At 39.1% G+C, this 14,563-nt stretch overlaps 1 protein-coding gene and 1 long non-coding RNA gene across 2 annotated transcripts; one reads left to right on the top strand and one right to left on the bottom strand.

Moving 5' to 3' along the window:
* The first annotated feature begins 175 nt into the window (after positions 1-175).
* LOC100216352 (autophagy related protein Atg6) lies at positions 176-1,459 on the top strand. The gene is given in 1 exon segment (NM_001142490.1): positions 176-1,459. A coding segment is annotated over 1 exon segment (1,284 nt).
* Positions 1,460-11,943: 10,484 nt separating this feature from the next.
* On the bottom strand, positions 11,944-14,012 carry LOC119630504 (uncharacterized). The gene is made up of 4 exons (XR_005246255.2): positions 13,725-14,012; positions 13,388-13,635; positions 13,204-13,299; positions 11,944-12,757 (listed from the first exon to the last, which is right to left on the bottom strand). It is a non-coding gene; the product is annotated as an uncharacterized LOC119630504 (long non-coding RNA).
* Between the last annotated feature and the right edge of the window lie 551 nt (positions 14,013-14,563).

Raw genomic sequence — 14,563 nt, 5'->3', positions numbered from 1 at the left:
CAATACCTAACGAATTTGCAAAAAGTATTGCGTGTGATTTTTTGATCTCTTTGTTTCTCATCTTAATTTAGTTGTTAACTTAAATACTGTTAACGGGAAGTTGTAGTTTTTAGTAAATACCACTTATTTAAAATAACTTTCTTATCTATGACACAACAGTGAAAGGCTATTAAAAATGAGTGATTCAAAGACGTTCGTAAGTTTCTCTTGTCAGCGTTGTTTGCAGCCTTTGAAGCTGGACGATTCCCTGAACAACCTCGGCGAGCATACTATCGCCGACTTAACCCTTCAAATTCGAAGAAATAACGAGGCGGACTTGGATTTGCAGTCGTCCAGTCTTGATCATTATGTTCCACCATTTCGTATGTCGGAGTCCGGTAACGGTGCCAACGGCTTCATGGTAATATCGGACGGATGGGAGACCACCTCCTTAGGTCACCAGCTCCATGTAAAAGCCACTTTATTCGATCTATTATCTAACAATTCTTACGTCGACCATCCCTTATGCGATGAATGTACAGATACATTATTAGAGTTAATGGATAATCAGCTAAAGCAAACGGAAGCCGAATGGAAGGACTATAATGATTATTTAAAAAAATTAGAAGATGATAAAGAGGATTTGAATTTGGAAGGACTTGAGAAAGAATTGGACGATTGGAAACAAGAGCAGAGTAGATTGTTGCAAGAGCTGCAGGCTTTGCAGAAAGAAGAGCGAGCAATGAATGAGGAAATAGAGATCCAGGAGAGGGAGAAAGAGAGGCTAGATAAAGAACAGGATGTGTATTGGAGGGAGTACACGAAATATAGGAAAGATTTAATGACAACAGAAGACCAAATGAAGTTTTATGAATGTCAGCTGGCATACACACAGTCACAGTTGGAAAAATTAAAAAAAACTAATGTCTTCAAAGCTACCTTCCATATATCAGACTCTGGTCAGTTTGGAATCATTAATAATTTTCGCTTAGGTCGCTTGCCTACTGCACCGGTTGATTGGTCCGAGATCAATGCGGCATGGGGTCAAACTGTATTGCTCCTCTCTTCGTTAGCCAGAAAAATAAATTTTAATTTCCAGCGCTACAAATTAGTACCATACGGGAATCACTCATACATAGAAGTCTTGGAAGATCAGAAAGTCTTACCGTTATACGGTTCGGGTGGTTTCCGGTTTCTCTGGGATACCAAATTCGATGCGGCAATGGTCGCATTTTTAGATTGCCTGCAACAGTTCAAGGAGCAAGTGGAAATGGGTAATACGGGCTTTTGTCTTCCGTACAGAATAGACAAAGGCAAAATCGAGGATACAGCATCTCCACCACATGCGTACTCCATAAAGATCCAGTTCAATTCTGAGGAACACTGGACTAAAGCCCTTAAATATATGCTGACGAACTTAAAATGGGCCTTAACATGGATATCGTCACAGTTTTGTGAGGACAAATCTGAGCCACAATAATTTATTATGGAAAGTTCATTCTTTAACCTCATTCTAAATACAATATGAATTTATTGTGTTTTCATATTAATGTTATTGAATAGCCTCCCAATGTTTTAACTAGGACAGTCTGCAATATCCGTCTGAATTGTGGGAGTGAATAGGATGTCCAATTTTATTAATTACATTTGAACATGTCCATATTGTATTAGCAAATTGTAAATAAATTATTAGAACATAGTTTAATTTTAGATATAGCATTGTTATATTGATGAAAATTATTTTTGTTAGATTTCATCTTTGTACTCAACCTGCCAAAAAAAGCATAATTCTAGAAAAAAAAAAATTAGGTTTCATCATCACAAAAACTTCATGCCTTTTAACATATTACTGAATTGTCCAATAAAAGTTAGCTAACACGTACAACAATGTTGAAAAGTAATGTCTTATTATTTAATTCACTGAATTACAAGCTCATGATGGCTCAATCACACAGTTAACACTTGAATCTGGTACAGAACCATAAGCTAGTAGTATTTTGTCACTATCGGCCAGCTATGCTCTTTTTTTTATTGCTTGCTACCATTACCTGCCAACTAACTATCCAATAGAGGTGATAATAGTTTTAGACTTTACTTTTGTATAAAAAGTCCAATTATGTAAGTATTCTATTAAATTATTCTTACATAAGGAAGAGGAAGTCTGAAAGTGGCACCTGTGACAGAGAAGTTGAGGAGTGTGCGTTTGGGATGGTATAGACATGTGATGAGACGAAATGAAAATGAGGTTGGTAAGAGAGTGTTAACTATGAATGTGGAAGGATATAGAGGAAGAGGTAGACCTAAGAAGAAATGGATAGATTGTGTGAAAGACGATATGGGTATGAGGGGAGTGAGTGAAGAAATTGTATATGATAGAAGAGTATGGAAGGAGAAAACATGTCGCGCCGACCCCAGTTGACTGGGAGAAGGGCAGGATAATGATGATGATAAGTCTTGTAATTAGAAGTATTAGTTGCCAGTGTGACCACTAAAATGTTTTTTTTTATTGGCAAATAAAAGCGTAGTTTAGTTAGGCGCTTGTCAATTTATTTGAAAGTAAGTAATTCTTAGTGTCCCTTTAAATTAAAATGAGCCCATATTACCTATCGTTTCCATTTTTTAGATATTTAACGTGTTATGTTAGTCCTATTTGCTTTCGCTGGTAAAAGTCGCTGGAGAACATACTGGAAGACATAAAGTGCATAAAACTTTTTTTTTGTGATAAATGTACTGTGATTCTAAAATAATGTGTAAGTGCATTCTTTCTGTAAACCTATGACAAATATAATATGATAAATATGAGTGTTATTGTTTAAATCACAGCCCATAAATTCGAAGTCAAAAATAATGTTTCAGCTTAAATTAAACATGGATGAATATTTAAGTTTTCCTTTTTTATTAAAAATTTTATTGTTTTGTTTTATTAGTGACTGTTTTAATGGTAACAATGCAAGACAAGTGATTTTCAGTTAATCTGGATTTTATTTAAATTGCTTGGACGGACGAACGAGTTTATGTACTGCCTGGCGTTAAGTGGTGACCCAATTCCATAGATATCAACCACATAAATACTGCCACCCATCATGAGATGAATTCTAATTATACTTTCTGTTCTATAGTACTACGGTAGTCAAAGTTTTCTAATCGGAATACATTACTGCTTTGCGACAGAAATAGGCGGGGTGGTGGTACCTACCCGTGTAGGTTACCATTAGTTTCACAATGAAATGAATATTTTTATGACAATTATTTTATTCGAATTTTAAAAATACCAGCTTTTCGATAACACGGGTCAACATGAAATTTGACTTTGATTGCAAAGCATTAAATTTCGGTAGTTTAGGTCGTAATAAGACGGAAAAAAAATATATGACATGAAAATCTTTGCTTTTGTGCTTAGAAGACTGATTGAACGAAATTTTTAAAAATCTCGGATTTTAATTTTTGATTGAAAATAAAACTATTGAAATAAAAATGTTTATTATTTTTATTAAGTTTTACTATCAAATTAGCTTACAGAAAAGTGGAAAATAACTTAAAAGTGCACACTTTTACTTTTTCTTTTATGTTCATAGCTACTTTCTCTCAATAAACCCCAAATATAGTCGCCCATCATGTTTTCATTGTATTGGCCTTGATAGCGTTGTTCAAAATTCATGATGTCCTGATGGAAACGTTCTCCTTGCTCTTCGGAATAGGCTCCCATATTGTTTTTAAATTTATCCAAATGAGCATGCAGCATATGTACTTTTAATGACATCCTGCAGCCCATGGCCTTAAAATTTGTAAGCATATCGACGCTTGAAAGGCAAACGTGACTAAGCGACAATAACTGCTTTGTACATAAATGATAGGCAATAACCATATTCGATGCGCAAAAAAAATATATTTCTAGGTCTATTAAAATCATTTCAATCCTACAGCTACTAGCTAGATTCTACTACAGCTAGATTCGTTAAAATAAATATTGTTTTCAGGTATTTCAACTTTAAATTGGTCTACTGTAAAGTTCACGTATTGTCGCTTAGTCACGTTTGCCTTTCAAGCGTCGATATCCTCAACCAACTTTTCGTAGTTTTCAGCTTTATTATTTCCTAAAAATCCAGAAACTACTGCTTTAAAACTGTTCCAACTTGCTTTTTGAGTACGATTCAGCAACGTTGGAAATTTTTCATCGGCGAAAATCTGTCTTATTTGCGGACCAACAAAAACCCCAGCTTTAACCTTTGCTTCCGATAACTTCGGAAAAAAATTTTTTAAGTATCCAAAAGCTTCTGAAGTTTCATCCAGTTTTTTAACAAATTGTTTCATCAACCCTAACTTAATGTGCAAAGGCGGCATTAACACTTTTTCCGCTTCAACAATCGGCTCAAATTTGACGTTCTGTTTTCCGACACACAATTCTGTTCTTACAGGCCATGACCGTTGAATATAGTGTTTAGAATCCGCTCTGCTATCCCACAAGCACAAATAACATGGATACTTTGTATATCCACCCTGTAGCCCCATTAAAAATCCCACCATTTTAAAATCTCCAATCAGCTCCCAGTTATACTCACGATCTTTTACAGATTCAAGCAAAATTTTGACACTTTCATAATTTTCTTTTAAGTTATTCTGGGCTTGTAAATAACACCTGATGGTTGTTTATCACTCGGGTGCCATCTAGCGGCACAGTGTAAGCGTTAATACCCCAATCTCACCGCGCCGTCTTTTTAAAAATATTAAAATCAATTAAAATTTATGAAAAAATTGAAAAATGAGTATTATTATTATAACTATCACAAAAGCAAACTTTATACCGAAAAAATGTATTTTCTTTTCGTTTTTGTGCATAACTAACTGGAAAATAATAGTATAAAATGAGTATAAACTTTAGGACAAAGAACGAATTTTTTTTTGTAGAGTCGTGTAATCAACGCCATCTATTATTTGATAACGAAAGAAAGTTTTCGCCTTTTCCTCCTTTCAGATTTTAACTAAAAGGGGTTCTAATCTAACATCCCTGAAAGCAGAAATGCTTTTATTATATTCCGTTAGATGGCGTTTTCATAAAATAAAAAACAGTTACGTAAATTTGCATATTTTGTGAAGATAATTTATTTAAACTTTGCCTTTAATAAAAATAAATAAAGTATAAATCCAGGAGAGTGATATAGGCTACGTTTTATCTCGAAATAAAAAAAACATCTAACGGGAAACCACACTGCTATTGTACTTTACCTTGACCACGCGGGCGTCCGCGGTAACAGCTTAGTTTATGTAATACAGCTGATACTTCGAACTCATGCCTAAAAGTGGGTGAGAGCATGTTTTTTTTAACCCTAGGAAATCCGTTTAGGGATACCCGGTCGAGAGAGGCAACAGACCGGGTTATGTCAGACTCCGGCGCCTCCAGAGAAGAAAAGGGAGAAGAGGTAGATTGCGGTACTCCTCTTCTTCCAATTGCTACCGGGAGACTACGCCTTGAGAAAACCGACTACCGACTAAGCCCCATCGAGTTCCACTACTTTGACTCCACGAAATCCACGGTACCGTATACTGCACACCGAAAGTCCAACTCCAATCCAAATTTGAAACCCCCAAATTTGATATTGCTTATATATTGCTGTTTATTTAAAACATTATAATATTTTATGCAAAACCGGCCTATCCCTAGTTTCAGCCATAGATAGCAGATGGTTTTGTTAGCATTATTTTTCCTGAATAAAGAAAGTCCAGTCTAAAGAAAATTCAAATCTCATTAACTCCACACTAACTATGGACTTTTCGATATCGAGTCGAAGGAACCCGCTCCTCCCCGCGACCTCTTACTGATAGAGTCCCGCAAGGCTCCGTCCTCTTGCCGCTCCTATTTAGTTTATTCATCAATGACATTCCCCGGTCGGCACCGACCCAGTTAGCCTTATTCGCCGAAGACACGACCGCTTATTACTCGAGTAGAAAACAAGTCCCTAATCGCGAGTAAGCTCCAGAGCGCAGCTGTAGTCCTCAGACAGTGTTATTTTTTGTACGTTATTACAAAGTTAAGTCGTACACTGTGTGCATTACTAATAAAAATCTTACGTTACGGATGTTTTTCCCCGGTTAGGGTAACCCTCCGCATCGTTCCGTAAGGAACTTGGTTCCAAAAAAAACTAACTATGGTAAGCGCAGGCCACTTTTGCGCTGACGGCTTCAATTGTCCTACCAGCGGCAATTTTTTCAAAAAGTTATTAGATACGACCTCTTCACAATTGAGACTTACCACTTTATGGAATCAAATAAATCTGTATTGCATTTCTCTTTGTATTTTTACAACAAAGCGTGCTCTATCATGCAGGAAGTCCACGAGAATATAAGTTCTACGAAATAAAATATCATTAGGGTTGGCGATTTCTATCTTTAATTTGACAGGGCTTATTTAGAAATCTTTCTGAACTGGTCCCAGTATCTTTCTTATTATCTTTCGCTCCGCCACGAGAAGCTTTGTTTCCTCTTTCAGTGTAAGCGTCCATGCTTCTCATCCATACTATAAGATCGGTTTTTTTCCTCCTATGCTGATAGCCTTGAGACGATATATCAGCTTCTCCTTGACGTGTAGGTGAGCTCACGGGGCTCAAACCTAGTGTGTTGCTAGCACTGGCCCTAGCAAGAGCAGTGCTTCGCAGAATCTACCACCGGATCCACACGACCCACTGAGAAGATCCGGCGAGAAACTCAGTGGGCTGTGTCTATGGGTTAATTCACTCGTCGAGCCCTTCGTTACAAGCGACGGGTTCGACGAGGACGGTGACCGGTGCTTATGGTACCTACAAACACCGTTAATGGATCGGGAGGATCCGTAATGGCGTGTTTAGGGCGACGTCGACTGTTTACCATTCGTTCTACAGGATCGGGTATGTAATTCCCGGCGGCCACGATAAGAGGGTTTCATGTCGTGCCGCCATTTCAAAGTGGCGCAATGATGCCGACTGTAGATACTTACTGACTGAGTCAAACTCCAGGTCATCATGGAGATCCACGTTCCTTAAGAACCATGGTGCTCCGACGGCTATCCTGCAGAAACGGGATTGAATGACTTGAAGGGGTGTCAAGTTGGTGCGGGCCGCGTGAGCGAACACCACGCTTGCATAAGTCATGACGGGGCGTATGCAAGTTATGTAGAGTGTCACCTTATTTCGAAGTGACAATTTACTTCGCTTGCAAATCACGGGATAAGATCGGCCTGAATTTAGTCTTGTATATCCGTGTCTTGGCACGTCCGGAAAAACAAGGAGAGGCTTTTTGGTGAGCCAAATATTCTGGGGGAGATGACGGCACGGAAGCTTGGAAAGTTCGGGCATGTAGTGCGTATGGAGCAGGATCGGGCTGTGAAACGGGTGTACCGGAGGGACGCCGCCCCATAGAGAGGTCCAAGTACCGTTGGTCTGACGCTGTGGAAGGAAACTTAACTGAACTCCAAGTGTCGGACTGGCAAGGTGTTACGCAGCGCCGGCATGAATGGCGACGCTTATTGTCTGATTCCAAGACCCACTTCGGGGTCATAGCGCCAAGCGCAATAGTAGTACTATTTCGAAATTGCTCGCGGTAGTAATTTTGGTTATTTTTAATGCGAATGGATGTTATGTAAAACAATTGAGGTTTGATAGGTCATGTCGCTTGATAGGTAAAGGATTCATACGTGATTTAATTCGGCTCCCGAAGCAAATTTCAAGTCAGGTAGCCAGACCGTGAGCTCTTTCAACTGTACTGGGTGTTAGGAGACCGCTTCCGAAAACGAAAATTTTGTACCTACATATCCACTGCTGTATCTGCGCCCCCGCGGTGTAGGACCTTGGTGGTAGGGCCTCTTGTGAGTCCGCGCGGGTAGGTACCACCACCCTGCCTATTTCTGCCGTGAAGTAGTAATGCGTTTTGGTTTGAAGGGTGGGGCAGCCGTTGTAACTATACTGAGACCTTAGAACTTATCTCAAGGTGGGTGGCGGAATTTACGTTGTAGATGTCTATGGGCTCCGGTAACCACTTAACACCAGGTGGGCTGAGCTCGTCCATCTATATAAGCAATAAATTAAAAAAAAAACAATTCACACAGCTTCGCTTATCGGGTTCCCGCGAAAATCTATCAAAAGCTGACCATTCGAATTCGATTGCCTAGCAGCAATAAAAGGTAGCGTCGTTGGGCCTTTCCTAGAAAATAAAAATAAAGTTAAATCATTGTCAGCCCTCAGACAAGAACCGGGTAAAATGTAGCACGCGACTTCTCTACGGCATCACATAATGGCGACACGTTGCCACTGAAAATGCATTTTTATGGCATTTTTATAAAATAACTTGGGAGTTGATAGCGTATATTTCTTAGTTGCCACTTCTCTTTCCTGTATTGTTTGATGTATGTTTTTTTTTTGTTTGCGCAAAGACGTGAAAGTCTAAGTGGCTGACGGCATTTTCGTTGGGACTTCTATATTCTTCGATAACCATTGGATACCAGATCCATGCACTGCGAAAACGTCTTTATTTCTTATCAAAATCAATATTACTATCTTTGCTAACTTAAAAAATGACATCATCATTCTCCTGTCCTTCTCCCAGTTACCTGGGGTCGGCGCAACATGTTTTCTCCTACCATACTCTTCTATCATATACCATTTCTTCGCTCACTCCCCTCTTACCCATATCGTCTTTCACGCAATCCATCTATTTCTTCTTAGGTCTACCTCTTCCTCTATATCCTTCCACATTCATAGTTAACATTCTCTTACCAACCTCATTTTCATTTCGTCTCATTACATGTCCATACCAAACGCGCACTTCTCAGCTTCTCTGTCACAGGTGCCACTTTCAACTTAACAAATGACAATAGGTTGAAATTTATTAGCGGGAACAGCCTCCACATCTGGGATTCCGAATGTGGTCGAAATCAGTTTCCCTGGGGTCGATATAAATGAAAACTAACTTTGGGGTTCGTAGAGATCTAAAAATCTACTTTTATCAAGTAGTTTTTTGAAATTTTTAAGATATGCTGTGTTGTTTGTTTACGTGTACAGGCTTGTTTAATAAAAATTATTAATATTTTAGTAGAAAGTATTATTGTATTTGACATTTATTTACTGAATTTTTGGTCAATTTATTTCGTTTCATTTTGATGTGAAAATGATATTAAGTTTATTCACTTAAGTAACCCGAAAGTTTTTAAATTGGTAAGTAATTTGTGTCTATAGGAAAAAAAAACTAGAGATAGGATTCAGTGGGGCCGGAGGAGGGAATACGCCCGTACGTCCCGGCCCCTGTAGATGGCGGCTTCCCCCCGGTGAAGGTCAAGGGGCGACCTGAGGGGGTAGAGGCCGCGCGGCGCGCTACCAGCACTCTAGCGCGCTGCCAAGGAGATTCTAAAGAGCAACCGGTTGGCGGTGTATCGCGTCCCGACCCGGCAGGCTTGTTCTGGTCCAGCGGGGTATTCCGGGACACCAACGGCACCGTCTGGGCGGCCTGACGGGCTGCCGTACCGAGACGGCCGACGTTTCAGAGCCTTCGATTCGCTTCGAAGGCTTCGTCGACTGGGCTTCCTTGGGGTGAGCCGCGCTGATTGTAGTGTTGACCGCGGTAACCCCCCTACCTCATCCAGGTTCTGGCCTCGGAGGGGATCGGAAGTCGGGTGTAAGAGTGCAGGGGAGTCGTTTAGTGGGTGGGCCCTAAAATTCCTTGGGCCCGCGGTCTGCTCCCAACACTTTGCAGATCGTCAAGTCCCACATACCCCGCGCGCCCCCTAGGTAAGGGGACCTCGCAGGAGGTTCGGCCCCCGGCCCGAAAAAAGGAAAAAAAAAAAGGATTCTTTCAGTAATTTGGCTAGCGGTATCTTTGAAGTCGTCGTGGCCTAAAGGATAAGACGTCCGGTGCATTCGTATCGAGCGATGCACCGGTGTTCGAATCCCGATGGCGGGTACCAATTTTTCTAATGAAATACGTACTCAACAAATGTTCACGATTGACTTCCACGGTGAAGGAATAACATCGTGCAATAAAAATCAAAACCCGCAAAATTATAATTTGCGTAATTACTGGTGGTAGGACCTCTTGTGAGTCCGCACGGGTAGGTACCACCGCCCCGCCTATTTCTGCCGTGAAGCAGTAATGCGTTTCGGTTTGAAGGGTGGGGAAGCCGTTGTGACTATACTGAGACCTTAGAACTATATCTCAAGGTGTGTGGCGCATTTACGTTATAGATGTCTATGGGCTCCAGTAACCACTTAACATCAGGTGGGCTGTGAGCTCGTCCACACATCTAAGCAATAAAAAATAAAAAAGGTATCAGCCATCATTTTGGCACAGGGTTCTTATGCCCAAAATAATATGTAATTTTGGAATCCCTGCTCTTTACTATTTAATTCAATTAAGCATTAGACGCCAGGCTACGTCAGTTATAAAAAAAAAAATTATTTGAAATAAAAAAATAAATCGAATACAGTTCTCAAGAATCGTAAATAAATTGTATCATACAAAACCGCGCTCGGAAAAGCGGAGTGCTCGAAGTTATAAATCAAAGGGAAACACAGATGTTCTCTTGCTAACTTTGTATTATTTATAAGTGCTTTTGTGTTTTAGTTTCTATTGTATCTATATATATATATATATATATATATATATATATATATGGTGTAGGAAGCTTAGTTTAAATATATAATTGTTTTAGGAAATAAACCTGTAGTTAATCTGCTTGCTTGCTTGCTTGAAATAGCAAATTGCGGTTGTCCAGAGTTATCTCCCTGGGATCCACATCACAAATACTGGAAGTTGCGAAGAGGAAATTAAAAGACGTATATCATTATTTTAAAACTGTGATATCTTCTAAGATAGTCATTCAAATCGAAAGGGCAAATTTCTTTTAAATTAAGTACTTGTAATGAATAACGTATTTATTTGGATAAGGATTAATATCATTTTTATAAAAACACGTTAATATCAGCGGGGTATTCCGCAGGATAGCTCACTCTAACCGGCGCCATCTAGGCGGGCTTCGGATAGCCTGCCGACCGAGAGGGCTGGTGGTCGTGGCGCCGACGACCGCCGGTCCGGCGTCCCGAGGGGGAGGGTGATGGGAGAGATGTGCTCCGCACTAAACGCTTCACTTTCCCCCCTCTGCCTCTTCATGAGTTCTGTCTCATGCGAGGTTTGGACGTTGGTTGTTGAGCGACAGGAGGTTTTAGTCAGTTCGACTCTGACATGCCCCGCCCTCCATCCCCAGTGGAGGGCGGAAGTCCGGCGATTTCCTCCTGACCAAAAAAAATAAATAAATAAATAATGCTTTATATTAAAACAAATTTGGTTAGCATTAAAAAGATTATTGTGAGACAGCCTGAAAATATAGACATATATTGAGGGGGACTTTTTTATAACTTTTAAAGGGGAACAATTCTGTCATAAATTATTTTAGCGAAATTTTAACCGTTTCCGCAGAGCATGCAGCGGAAGCTCTTAAAAGGAAAAAAAAAATACCCACCATTTTGAAACATTCTTTATTAGTGCTTAGCTCGTATCGGTCTTAGCGTGATGTTATAGCCTATACTTATAGCCTTCCTCAATAAAAGGGCTATCTAACGCTGAAAGAATTTTTAAAATAGGACCAGTAGTTTCTGAGATTAGCGCGTTCAAACAAACAAACAAACTCTTCAGCTTTATAATATTAAGTATAGATAGGGAAAAATACCGAAAGCTTAACTGACATACTAAAAATGATACACTTTTTTTTTTAATTTTACTATTAGTCTACCAACAAGGCACCAACTGATGGCAAAAAGGAAAAAAAGAAATTGACGCTAGCAATACTGGGGAAATCGGAGTAAAACGTTTTGATACTTTTTTTTCCTTATAGCGGCTGATTCTGTGTGTGATACATGCAAATATAAAAATTTATCCAATGATCAAGGATAATTTTTGAATATCTTACTGTGGCGAATATGGGGTGCGAAATTTAGATGAGAACTCTAATTACTCTGTTCATGAATTTATTAATTAATTATAGGCTATCAGAACTTGAAAATGGTTCCAAATACTGCACATCCATAAAAAAGTCTTCATCTGAAGAGGAAGACGAGGACGACGCAGTATTTATGATAAACCTTTCCTCCTGCATCTCAATTAATCGATCTTGTTCTATGAACTGATTTTCAATTTTTATTACATGTTCACAAGATTTTCGCCATTCATCGATCCCTATTTGAGAGAAAGCTTCTTCTGTTAAATATTTTATATCACTTGCAGGTCTATTGACGTTTTTACCCGCAACTTTTTGTTTCATTATTCCCCAGATTTAATTCTATGGGGTTTAACGTACAGTGATATGGCGGGAGCCTCAAGACTTCGTGGCCGTGTGATTTTAAAATCTCATCTATCTGATATTTAGGTTCAAACTTATGATTTTTCATTGCTTCCAGTAATTGACATTTACGCCAATTATCGTCGTAAGGGATATTGTTTGATTGAAGCCATTCTTTTATAACAGCAATACGGTCGGCTTGTGTAGGCGGTTTGTTTAATTGTACAGAATGGTACTTGGCGTTGTCCATGACTATTAAAAAAGGTTTTGTAAGGTTGGGAATCAACTTCTCCGTAACCCATTTTGTTAAGTTATCTTTATTCATATCATGGTGGTAGTCAGCAGATGTACTCTTCGACCTATACACCAATCAACAGTTTGGCACAAAACCATTTTCTCCACCAGCACGTACAATGGTATATCTAGGCCCTGCCGAAATACTTTTAGATGGGCCTGCAATATCTTTATTTTGCCAGCATTTGTTCACTGAAAATGAACCGTGTATGTAGGTTTCATCTAAATAAACCACATCTAGCATATCATCGGCTTCTCGATTCTTTTGCTTATGGAGTGCTCTGAGGAATTGTTCGAGATGATACCGGCATCTCGTTTTTACCATCGCACCGCCCGCCACCGGAGTAGAGTTCATCCATACTACCTGGAGCCACTGCGGTCATCCACAGTGCGTTTCCAGAGGTCTTTTTTGCCACGTACCATCCGGCTATGGAATGAGCTCTCCTCCATGGTGTTTCCCGAGCGCTATGACATGTCCTTCTTCAAACGAGGCTTGTGGAGAGTATTAAGCGGTAGGCAGCGGCTTGGCTCTACCCCTGGCATTGCTGAAGTCCATGGGCGACGGTAACCACTCACCATCAGGTGGGCCGTATGCTCGTCTGCCTACAAGGGCAATAAAAAAAAAATGCTCCAAATACTTGAATCTGTGTATCTTTATGTCATGTCGCTCCATTAAAATAGTCCTTTTTGATGGGCACTTCACGAATTCGAATCCGACGTCTTTCAAAATAAGTCTGAAGACAAAAGAAGATTGTTATTTTTAGATTACTATGTATTTAGATTATATTCAAACTGAAAGAAAAATAAATTCATTTTTGTTACCTTAATGATTCACTTCCTCCATTGAAATTGATTTCCTCTCGAAGAATTTGTAACAATTTCATGACAGTGGGTATTTCCTTTCTTACAATGTAAAACTCATACTTATATCTTGTTTCTGATCAATTCTAAATCAAAACTATCCAAGCTTTTTTTTTTGCCACCTTTCCTCTTTTTGCCGGGCGTACTAAATACTTCTCTGTTAGATCTGCCTTCAACAACAATTCGTCTTATGGTAGTATTAGAAACACCTGAAATAAACCAAAGCTTAGTATACATAATATAATACACACGAAAAATGCAATAAACCAAAGTATCAAGACGTGCCATTCCTACTAACCAGTCAACGCTTGCACATGGCTCAATAAAGATGATTGTGTTTGTTCTGCACCTTGTTCATCAAGTATTCTTTGATAAAGATTGAAAACAATATTTCTTGCTTGCGATCGAAGAGATTTCTTCGACATCTACACCACTTTTTAAAGGAAATTTGAAGCCAAAGCAAAAACAATTCCTCGAAATTTTAGTTTCGACAGATGACTTTTTTTTTGTTGCCATAAAATATGAAAATCGCTATTTTTTAAACTTTTTTTTGCCATCAGATTCTTGTAGACCTATAATCTGTTTACTGACTTATAATTTACATAATCTGTTTTGTCTAGTCGTGTATTCTGGCACGCTGTCACTTACTTTTTGGCAGGAGCGTGAAAATTAAATGTCATTTTATTTTTTTAAACTTAATAATTTAGTACCTACATATTCGTATTTCTTCAAGTTTATACGTACAATAATGGCGCTGATTCGCAATTTTTATTATTTTTGGGCTCCTTGTTGAGCTGTATGTCGTTTAGGTCAAATTTCAACAGACATCTATTAGAGTTAACGAAGACTTATGTATAAAATGTCAATAAGACAATCCTAATATTATAAATTTTCCATTTGCATCGTATGCCAGAGTAACAAAATAAAAAATATTGTTTGTCAAATAGTTTTTTTTCCTACCTGTGCTGATAGCCTTGAGAGGCTATTTCAGCATAACCTTAACTAGTAGGTGAGCTCACGGGGCTCAAACCTGACGACATTGCTAACACGAAGCCTTGCAAGAGCCGTGCTTCGCAGAATATACCACCGGATCGGAAACGCGACCCACTGAGAAGATCCGGCGAGAAACACAGTGGG

This window comes from Bombyx mori, chromosome 24, assembly GCF_030269925.1.
Source record: "Bombyx mori chromosome 24, ASM3026992v2".
In the NCBI taxonomy this organism is placed as follows: Eukaryota; Metazoa; Arthropoda; class Insecta; order Lepidoptera; family Bombycidae; genus Bombyx; species Bombyx mori.
The sequence above is the reverse complement of the archived record's forward strand: the minus strand, read 5'-3'. Positions and strand labels throughout refer to the sequence as shown.